The sequence below is a fragment of the Scylla paramamosain genome, chromosome 25, assembly GCF_035594125.1.
Source record: "Scylla paramamosain isolate STU-SP2022 chromosome 25, ASM3559412v1, whole genome shotgun sequence".
In the NCBI taxonomy this organism is placed as follows: Eukaryota; Metazoa; Arthropoda; class Malacostraca; order Decapoda; family Portunidae; genus Scylla; species Scylla paramamosain.
The window spans coordinates 4,671,746-4,682,500 of NC_087175.1; the positions used below are offsets into that span (position 1 = coordinate 4,671,746).

Genomic DNA, 10,755 nt, shown 5'->3' on the forward strand with positions numbered 1-10,755 from the left:
GTTGCCACTCCTCACCTGGAGATTCTTTATTCTTGTGTGTATGTGAGTGTGTGTGTATGTGTTGCTCTTGATGTGCGGTGTGTTGTGTCTGGTGCACTGTTTTCAGCTGGAGTAGTGGGCAGCTTTTGTTATAAGAAGGGATGATGAGCATGAGGGCCATTTCATCAGGGCACATACACACACACACACACACACACACACACACACACACACACACACACACACACACACACACACACACACACACACACACACACACACACACACACACACACACACATGGCTCTCCTGCACAACAGTGTGCAGGTCAGGCTGGGGAAGCTCTGGGGCCGCAAGGCAAAGGCCAGGGCCAGCCTTCTGCAGGGGACACTGCAGGAGAAGAGGACACAATCAGGACAAGGGAAGGCAACCACTACCTGCCATCAAACACCCCCACGGGAACAACCCCACCAGCAGCTCCCTATGCAGCATCAGGGGTGTCAGAAGTGAAGGTCATTCTTGTTTTAAGGAGCAGTGCTGATGTCACTGTTCTCAGTTGTTGATGTATTCAGAAAACACTTCTTGTGGGTAAACATTCCCAATGTGAAGTAACAAGAATATTGAGTGGCAAACGTCGCTTGCACGTGTTGACGAAACGGAACCACAGCACTTTAATTGGATAGGTTGGATAAAACACCATTTTATTTTTTTCACAAAGTTTTGCAAAGGATAAGAAGCAGCAGCTTGGCCTTAAAACAACCAGCAGTAGCTGTTAGGAGCACTTGACAGTGTAGTGATAAGGGTGACCAGTCACACCTGAGGGTCCTTGCTGTAATCCCTGGGTGGCTTAAGAGGTGTGGGTGGTCTCATGCATTTGCCTGTGTCACCCAGCTATCCACAGGCACTGGGTGTAAGTCAGCTGTTGTGTCCTGCATCCTGGAGAGGTGTGTTGCCTGTGCATGCATGTCCTCTAACACAGCTTTCCTGAGTGGTGCCAGTGTGGGGGACATAAGAACATAAGAACATAAGAAATAAGGGAAGCTGCAAGAAGCGACCAGGCTTACACGTGGCAGTCCCTGTATGAAACACACCTACCTATTTCCATCTGCTATCCCCATCCATAAACTTGTCTAATCTTCTCTTAAAGCTCTCTAGTGTCCTAGCACTAACTACATGATTACTGAGTCCGTTCCACTCATCTACCACTCTATTTGAGAACCAATTTTTTCCTATCTCCTTCCTAAACCTAAATTTTTCAAGCTTGAACCTGTTATTTCTTGTTCTACCCTGGTTGCTGATCCTAAGAATTTTGCTTACATCTCCCTTGTTATAACCCTTATACCACTTAAAGACTTCTATCAGGTCCCCTCTTAATTAACCTACGTCTCTCTAAAGAATGTAAATTTAACAGCTTCAACCTCGCCTCGTAAGGAATACTCCTCATCCCCTGTATCCTTTTAGTCATTCTCCTCTGTACTGATTCTAATAGACCTATATCTTTCCTGTAATGTGGGGACCAGAACTGCACCGCGTAGTCCAGATGAGGTCTGACCAGCGCCAAGTATAACTTTAATATTAACTGTATTCAGGAATGTCTTGCTCTCTCACCACAACTCTTTTCAAAGGCCACAGAGAGGATCAGCTGGATTCTCAAGAGTATTTTTCCTGTTAATATTATGGAAACTTTGTTAATCTGTCACTACAACCATAAAACACCCTTAAAAATTTGTGTAATTTCAACTAGAGCCTTTTGAAAGTAGTGAGGGTGTAGCACAGTGCTTCAGAGCATCGCCTTTGCAAAGAGACAGGCAAACAGTGTATATGAACCACCTTTTTTTTTTTTTTTATTAAATGAGGTTGGAAATAACCATGAACTAAACCTCCTCGCTACCCAGATTAAAAGATTAAAAAGACAACTCTTAGCAGTTATGAATTAAAATATGCATGCAGAGCACATACTACAGTACAGGAACATGCTGATAGGAGAGAGAGAGAGAGAGAGAGAGAGAGAGAGAGAGAGAGAGAGAGAGAGAGAGAGAGAGAGAGAGAGATGCCACTTAGGGAGAGTACAATGGCTAGTTTCAGCATTGTTCTCCCTGTCCCTCTGTGCATGCATCACTCTTCCAGCACTGTCCTGACAAGTTTCCTCATGTTTTCCTCGTATTTTCCTCACCCAAGCCTGCCCACCATGCCAGAGTTTCTACCATAAATCCTATAATTCATTCTTCAAGTTAGTGCATAGTTTCCCCCAAAAGTAAAGAAAACGAAGCCAAACCATGTAATAAAAGGACAAAGACTAGTTTCCTTCATAGTGAGTGTAGCAGGTGAGGATACAAGGCAAAGTCTGTCAAACTGGAGGGCGTGGGGAGTCAGTGCCAGTGTCGCCGGTGCCTTGACATCATACATCTTGGAGTTGCTGGTTCTTCTAAGATATCATGTGTGCAAAATACAGTAGAATGTCAATTTAAGCCGAATCATTTTAATCCTTTTAGTGCTAAATTTTCCCTTCCATAATCCCTTAACATTTTTCAGTCATATTTTTGTACTAGGGTGTATTAATTAGTTTTGTAGCATAGAAAATAAAAATTGAACCTCTTATTCTTTCTGTTTCTCATATGACCATGTAAATTATACTTAGAATGTTACATAAAAGGCGACCATAGCAGCGAAAGTGTTAAAATTACTGACTTAAAACGAATGATTTTGAATCTAAGCAAATTGAAATTGGCATGCATTGTTTCCCTGCCACAAGAACCTTTTCATTAAAACAATACTACAAATTAGTGCAAAAATTAAAGCAAACTCTTTCAGACCCTGACTCGCGTTAAATCACCATTCTTCTTTACAATATTATGAGTGAAACAGTAGATACTAAGATATAGTCTGTCATTGTGGTTGCTTCATCTCTTGGTAAAGGTCTTGATGTCTTGACAACTTTTCTTGAGTCATGCATTAAACACTTAAGACCTCCACACCTTCCACTGTAATACAATGACGGATGTTGTGACCTCTGGCAGTTCTTATTGAGAGTGCTAAGTGTTTCAGTCTTGTGGAATGCTAGTGAATTATCAACAAGGGCGCCAGTCAAGAAACAATGCTCATAGAATTATTGAAATATACCAGTGTCGCATGCACCAAGTTAGCAATGAGATGCGTGTGTGTCTGGCGTACTTGTGCAGTTACTTTTTTTTTTTTTTTTTTTCCTGCCACACGTGTCAAGTGTTGTATGTGCCTCCATGCACTAAGTTCGCCTTTTTTTCACACGTGTGCCTAACTGCTGCTTAACACTAATTTCCGTTTAGTATTCTCGTTGACAGTGAAAAGAGTTGGCAGCGTGATATATTAGTACAGACTCGTGGCACCCCCTTGGCCGGTACACATAAACGTCTATTTAGAAATTATCATTACGTAAAGTTATTTTAAAGGGGATAAAGAAAAGAAAAATAAATAAAATGTAAAAGTAGTTAAAAATTCAGTGATGCCTAAAAGTACTTACGAACACATATCAAATGTTGTAATATCTAAAATTTCATACCTTGGTATATCCTAGGGTGAAATTATTATTATTATTATTATTATTATTATTATTATTATTATTATTATATTTTTTTAAGTGTTCATTGACGAGTTTAACAAAGGTTCAAGGCACAAGTTAAACACCACCAACCAACAATCATATAAGTTTAATTCTACATATTCATTGGTGATCATGAATGGTGCCACTGAGTTTCCTCCTTGTCAGCGCACCACGGAGAAGTCAAGAAGTTCTCAAGGGATCCTCGTAAGGACTGATTCTTATGCAGTGGTTGAATGATTCTAGTCTTTTTTTCTTTTTCTCTCTCTTTTTTTTTTATGTTGAACTTTGTCTTCAGTTTTTTGGTAGGATGAAAATTGCACACATTATTCAGGGACAGCATAGTACAACGCAGCACAACACAGCACAGCACAGCAGGGCGTCCATAACACCATGCTGCCTACATTTATTGCCATTATAATGCACCACATGCTGCCAGTGAGAGTAATATTGCTGCATTGCTGTCATGCTTTTTTGGTGGTGCTGCATGGGATGGTGGTGTCAGCCCTCGCTGCTGCTGGTCCGCTAAAAGGTCACCATGTTTTCAAACCTGCGTCAAGGAAACAGAAACACCATCAGGCCCTCTCCAGTGTTGCAAACTGAATCGCTCGCTCTCCGTTTTGTTCACTTTGAAGTTGTAAGAGAAAACAATCCAAACTCCACTTGTTATTATGATTTTTTTTTTTCAATTATATATTTTCATTGCATTTTGTTTGAATCTATTATTATTTTTTGTTTTGTTTTGCTCAGCTTTGTTTAATTTACTATCCCGCGCGCGTGCGTGCGTGCGTGTGTGATTCACCTATGGTCGTCTGCTGGTCACCCAGCCAGCTGTTCCCTTACGGAAAGAGCTCAGAGCTCATAGTGACTGATCTTTGGGTAGGACTGAGACCACTAACACACCACACACTGGGACAGCGAGGTCACAACCCCTTGGGTTACATCCCCTACCTACTTGCTGCGAGGTGAACAGGGGCTACACATAAACAGGCTCGCCCATTTGCCTTTCCGCTCCCAGGATTCGAACCCGGCCGGGCCTTCTTAGTTGTGAGCCTAGAGTGCTAACCACTATGTGTGTGTGTGTGTGTGTGTGTGGCGGGGAGGGGTGACTGGGAGTGGGTTAGCTCACTGTGAGGGGCAGGCCATCATGGTGCAGGCGGGGTGCGTGGCGTTGTGTACACAGCGACACCTGTTGCATTCGTACAGGAAGGACGTGTCACCTTCGCACTGCGGGTACTTCACCTTCCCTGGAACACACCCACCACGCTAATACTGCTGCTGTTTCTACTCGTCATGCAGACATGTGAATACTTTTTACTATTCTGTATATATTTTCTTGGGTTTGACAATAGTAATGGTTAGTTGGCAGCAAGAGAAATGACAAGGTGCGCTGTACCTGTTACGCAGTCAGGCATCAGGACGCAGCTAGACGTCCCATTGACGCAGGTACACTTGTGGCAGTTGTCCATCCAGGAGCTGCCCAGCATGCCCCTGCACTTGTCTGCAACACACACACACACACACACACACACACACACACACACACGGTCATTAATGATTTTCTTTTCACCACCACCAAGTATTGTAATAGTTCAATATGTGATCAGCTGTTGCTGTCAGTTTTCCCATCACACACACACACACACACACACACACACACACACACACACAGCCTCACCAGACTTATGAGGGCCACACTGCCGCCTGGTGCAGATCACCATGGTGTTGAAACACGTGCAGGAGTTACAGCCGTTGTACCCCGTCATGCCTTCCTTACACGTGGCCTGGACTGTGGCAGGAGGACAAGAGGTTAGGAGGATCTACACACATGATGAAGACGATGATTATGGGAAATTAACTGGACTTTTAAAAATAACTACGATCAGTGATTGAATGCCAGGTGGTGGGGCGGCTGGGCGGCGGGGACGTTCGCCACGTGGCGGTTGGTGACATGAGGATGTGTCCCTCTGAGCGCCTCGCGCGCCACAATTTCCTTTCAGTATGAAAACCGCCGTGTGTGAAAACTCCCCGTTTCCACACATTATGTAGCGTGTTTCATATCAGTCCATGGATACATGTACTCTCTCTCTCTCTCTCTCTCTCTCTCTCTCTCTCTCTCTCTCTCTCTCTCTCTCTCTCTCTCTCTCTCTCTCTCTCTTAGGGATATTCCATTCGCTTGAGTAGCAACTACTGTCACTCATGGCGGCACCTCACGTCTGGTACATGCAGTGTTGCTGTCAAGTTCCTAGTCAGGCGTCTGGTTCCATCGTGACTTGCTCATCACAAAACATTAGTTTTTTTTTTGTTCATCATTGCCCATCTCTTCTATTTGCCTGATTTGAGACAAAAGTTCAAAGTTTTGATATGTGTATGGAGTGTCAGTCACACACGACACTACGCATTTGAAGAAAGGGATTTTGAGGGAACACTGTTGTCGTGGCAGAAGCTGTGGGAGCAGTGCACCGCTGCATGAGGTGACAGCTTCCTGGGAGGTTGGGGGGTGGCAGTCTGATTTAAATCAGCCACGCTGTCTATTGTAGAGGTGCAGCTGCTCCGGGAACTTTGTGGTCGCACCGCCTACCTGCAGGCAGTGCACTCACTCCCACACCCATGCATTGGGGCACGGGTCACCCTCGTCTTGTACAAGTACTGAGTTAGCTTCTGACCCGCGTGCCATACTTCCTTGTTACATGAGGCGCCCTTGTTGTGAGCATCCTCCTCTAAGTGCCAGTGAGGCACCAGCCTGCCGCAGTGACCTTACCATGCATGAAGACTGCCGCTGCCACCACCACCACCACTACCACCGCCACCTGGGCCTTCATTCTGCTGGCTGACAAAGTGCCACACAAGAGCTGCAAGACGTCAGGTGCACTGCAGCTGTGTCGGCAGTATTACCGCCTGGCACGGCGCCTTGCCCTAGTCCGGGACTTGGCACCCCTCCCTCGAATCCCCCCAACCTTATTGTAGTTTGGTTAACATTCTTGCAAGAGAGTTCTGATTGGCCTACGTGATGTTAAGGAAAACAACATTAAAGGAAATAACAAGGAAGCTTGTGTCACAGCGACACAGCCATCTTGGGGCGGTGAGGGGTGGCGGGAGGCAGGGTGGGAGGCCTGCTGCGTGGTGACAACGAAGTGTGGTGGGCTTCCCTCTTTATTTCCTGCCTTTGTAACGCCCTTCAGCGGGCCAGGGTGGGTGACAGGCTGGCACCGCTAACTCAACTGGATTCACCATCCGATGCAGTAATAAAATGCCACAATTTTCTTCCCGACAAACCTCTTCTGGGAATGTGTTGGCAGCATTTACGGACCTGAGTGTACAGCAACAGTGAGACCTCCTCCTAGTCTGTTATCGTCATGTTACACACACACACACACACACACACACACACACACACACACACACACACATCGGCCAATGACAAACAACATGCATGTGTCAAAATTTATTATCATTACAGAAATAAAATTAAAACAGACATGATGTTCGTGCTGTATTAGACTAACAAAATTTTTCATGATGCTTTGGGAATGCTAAAAACAGTCCAGTCTATTATTAAAGTCTCCAAACATTAGTAATCTATTCAAATGTGCGTGTTATTCACCTCGTGTCTTGCGGCTCATATTCTCAAACACTGTTCCCTCATCACCACGATTTTCAAGGGCCGAAGAGGTGATAAGTCAGGTTTTTATTGGTGCCTTTTCTAGGAATAGTATGCAATCCTTCTTAATCTATCCCTGGAATCACTAAAACACCCTTGAAAACCCTTATAACACCCGCTGGAGCCTATTCAACGTAGCAGCGATAAGGCGCCTAAGTGTTTCAGAATACGGTTCTAAGATTCTTAAGCTGGACCATCCTGACGAATTATTACATCGTCCTGTCTCTGGGCTACTGCTGGCTAGTCACTGGAGAACACGGAAGGCGAGCACCTTCCAAACAGCCTTCCACTTGACGGTCGAGGATGTTACCGTTGAAAAAGTGTGTGTGTGTGTGTGTGTGTGTGTGAGTGTGTGTGTGACGCAGTGGAAAATCCTAAGACGTGACCGTGGTACAAATATCAACCTTCCAAGTGACAATCAAGGATGTTACCAGCGTGTGTGCATGTGTGTGTGTGTGTTCATTGCCGTGTAAGACATGCCTTCCTGTTACACAGAGCCAGACCGGTTGAGCTGCAGACACACTTGTTGCAGTCCTTCATCCACCACAGTTTTCCGGAGCACTCAGGAAGTTGTCCCTCGCCTGAAACGCAATGATGGTTATGTTAATGTCTCGTGTTACGCAGCCAGAACATCGAACTACTCTGACAATACACGGAAAACACTGAGGACACCAATGGATGTTTTCTGTACCTGATATACAACACAGAACTGGAAAAAAGTACCTAAATTGTAAAAAATAAGAGAGGGAAAAGAGAAAATTGTAGCAGGCGAAGAGAGGACAAATTTATATGGGTTAAATTATACTACAAGTTTTGGCAAAAAATTGGGCACAGGAATAGAACCTTCATCTGCAGTCTCCTTGTCTCTTCCATCTACTCTCTTATAAAAACAGAAAAAAAAAGACAAGTGTCTCAGGCAAACTGTGGTGCTTGCACGTCGTGTCAAAGAGCTGGATGTACAAGATAAGAGATCTTGACCTGCATGCAGTCTCCTTGCTTGCCCTTCCTCTCTACTGCCTTATAAAACATTGAAAGTGAAAGGACAAGTTAATATCAGTTACATTAAACAACAAGCAGTAGGGAGGAAAATAGAAAAAAAAAGAAAGAACAGTCAAGTTATACTGAAAATCGTATGGATAGTAAAAACATGAAGAAAGAAAACGGGGAAGAGGACGCCGGCTTACCGTTGACGCAGGCGGCTTGCAGCTTGCAGACCGAGAAGCCGTCCTCACACGTGCACCAGTGGCAATTGTGCAGCCAGCCTGCCTCGGCGCTCTCAGGCTGCACCTCACACGCCACAGTCTCTGGCTTCGGGGGCACAGAGGTACCTGCGGGGAAGACACGGATGACGATGAAATAAACTGAAATAAAAGATCAATGAGTAAAAAAAAAAGACTTACGAAGAATCATAGTCACATTTTTTTTTAGTCATCATTAGTGAGACATTACCACCGAGGGATTGTGCACTCAGCCATTCCAGCGTCTCATCTCGACTTCTCTTCACATGCTCTGGTAGAGGTGATTGGGGTTTTCAAGTGTTGTCATGGTTTTAATGATAATTTAAGGTGATCTAGTGGAAGTTATTGGGGTTCTCAAATGTTTTCATGATTTTAGTGATACAGTAAGAGGTTGTAGTGGAAGTTATTGTTTTTTTAGTTTTTTTTTTATGGTTTTTGTGATAGTTTAACATGCTGTAGTTGTTAGGATTTTAAGAGTGCTTTCTTGAATGCAGTGTCTTCATTATAAAGACGAACACATTTAAGTAAAAATAATTGTGATAATTAAGTATGTTTGTATGATACTAGTAAAAGTTTTCAGTAACTGCAAGACACTGCATCATTAGGAGAGAGAGAGAGAGAGAGAGAGAGAGAGAGAGAGAGAGAGAGAGAGAGAGAGAGAGAGAGAGAGAGAGAGAGAGAGAGAGAGAGAGAGAGAGAGAGAGAGAGAGAGAGAGAGAGAGAGAGAGAGAACAAATAATTTCTGTGATCTTTGAAATTATTCCTGATGAAAGCTTAAGGCGTTTCAGAATCACAGCACGACAGAATCACAGGCAAGAATCACAACACGACAGCGTAACAAAGACAAACTGTTGCTGCTGGGACAGTCATAGTGGCGAGGCGTCATGTCACCATCCTTCAACACTTACCCAGCGTGAAGGCAGCCGCTGCCACCACCACCACCACCACCATCAGAGTCTTCATCCTGGCAGAAGGGAGCTGGACTGACACGCGAGGAACAGGAGGTACGGAGAGTCGGGTGCAGGATGGCCCTGCCCGCTGTGTTTTATGGGGTCCTTTGGCAGGGTTGCCGCTCGTCACTGGCGCCTGCCACCCATAGGCATCCCACCGCCTTTCACCTTGCGCCACGCTGCTCCCACCCACCCGCGAGGCTCTTCCGGCCGGGGAAACCCACGCAGAACAGCACGTGCACATCCGCCGATTATGAATGGCGCGCGTGCGTGCAGTGCAAACACACCACGTCCTGGACACATCGCCCCTCACGACGCGTCGCCTCTGCGGCTGCTGCGTCACGTCATGGAGGTCAAGTGGGGGAGGGAGGCCTGGCGGGGTGGCGACAGTGGCGGCTGTGTTGAAATGCTTTGCTCTCTCATCAGGACTGTTCTAAAGAGACACACAGGCCATTACTTGGGTTGTCATCAGTGTCTCCCCATCAGTGCTGCAGAATTAGTAAGTGGAAGCTATTGGGGTTTTCAAGTATTTTCATGATTTTAGTGATAGTTTAAGGGGATCTAATGGAAGTTACTAGGGTTTTCAAGTTTATTTATTATATAATCATGGGAACATTCTTGAAAATCTTACTAGCTTTCTTCGGAGGCTGTCAAGAAGTGACATCGATGGACGCCGGAACGTTTGCGTGTTGCCGGGAGACCAAAGACTGCCTGTTGATCTTTCGCTCCCAGCACTGCGTCGTAATTTACCTCGCGTCTTTGTGAGGTCAGGGCAGCAGTGCAGACCCATGCTTTCTCTTTTGCGGGGACCACCTCGCCATCTCACCACCTCACGTTTCCAGGAACAAACAGGAAAAGACAACAAAGGAATATATATGGTGTGTTTGTGTCTACGTATGTATTTATATACGTAACACTTTCCCAGGGGACTTCCTTCGTGTCTGACCTCCTACAGACGCAAAAATTCTCGGAAATATTTACCCTCCGAAAACTAACACGTGTATGGACAATGAAATTTATTCCCTGAACACTAGAGATGCAGCATTCTTGGAAATATTAACCCTTCAGTAACTAACGAGTGTATGAACAGTGATATTTACTCCCGAATTGACGTAAACGAAACGTGACAACACTGCGGAAGCAAATAATGACGATGCATGGCTGTGGTGGAGGCTGGAGATGAGGATGGGTAGATAGAGAGGAGGTAATGAACACTATAACCTTCAGTGTGTCTACGTCTGTCCTTCCTGCCTATTGGATCTTTGTACCATATTCCGAAACACTTCTGCGCCGCACCTCCACTACATTTAAAAGGCTCTAGTTGAAATTACAAGGGTTTTACAGGGTGTTTTT

General features: G+C 45.0%; 2 protein-coding genes across 2 annotated transcripts; both read right to left on the minus strand.

The window, feature by feature from the left end:
* Positions 1-3,647: 3,647 nt before the first annotated feature.
* LOC135113136 (serine protease inhibitor I/II-like) lies at positions 3,648-6,452 on the minus strand. Its single transcript, XM_064028207.1, has 5 exons — positions 6,315-6,452; positions 5,232-5,342; positions 4,950-5,054; positions 4,683-4,800; positions 3,648-4,103 (listed from the first exon to the last, which is right to left on the minus strand). Exons 1-5 carry the CDS (start codon positions 6,373-6,375, stop codon positions 4,079-4,081), a joined length of 420 nt encoding a protein of 139 aa, XP_063884277.1. The 5' UTR covers positions 6,376-6,452; the 3' UTR covers positions 3,648-4,078.
* A 531-nt stretch (positions 6,453-6,983) lies between these two features.
* LOC135113007 (uncharacterized) lies at positions 6,984-10,066 on the minus strand. The gene is made up of 4 exons (XM_064027926.1): positions 10,034-10,066; positions 9,361-9,835; positions 8,399-8,542; positions 6,984-7,795 (listed from the first exon to the last, which is right to left on the minus strand). Exons 1-4 carry the CDS (start codon positions 10,064-10,066, stop codon positions 7,674-7,676), a joined length of 774 nt encoding a protein of 257 aa, XP_063883996.1. The 3' UTR covers positions 6,984-7,673.
* Positions 10,067-10,755: the final 689 nt, after the last annotated feature.

Excerpts from the sequence above, each read along its gene's own strand:
- LOC135113136 (XM_064028207.1), bottom strand. The coding sequence starts at position 6,375 with ATGAAGGCCCAGGTGGCGGTGGTAGTGGTGGTGGTGGTGGCAGCGGCA. Across the intron at positions 5,055-5,231 it reads GTGTGGCCCTCATAAGTCTG|ACAAGTGCAGGGGCATGCTG; the intron begins GTGAGGCTGTGT and ends TGTGTGTTGCAG. Across the intron at positions 4,104-4,682 it reads ATGATGGCCTGCCCCTCACA|GTTTGAAAACATGGTGACCT; the intron begins GTGAGCTAACCC and ends TCCTTGACGCAG.
- LOC135113007 (XM_064027926.1), bottom strand. The coding sequence starts at position 10,066 with ATGTCACTTCTTGACAGCCTCCGAAGAAAGCTA. Across the intron at positions 9,836-10,033 it reads ACAGCCTCCGAAGAAAGCTA|AACAGTCCTGATGAGAGAGC; the intron begins GTAAGATTTTCA and ends GTGTCTCTTTAG. Across the intron at positions 7,796-8,398 it reads GCAAGCCGCCTGCGTCAACG|GCGAGGGACAACTTCCTGAG; the intron begins GTAAGCCGGCGT and ends ATTGCGTTTCAG.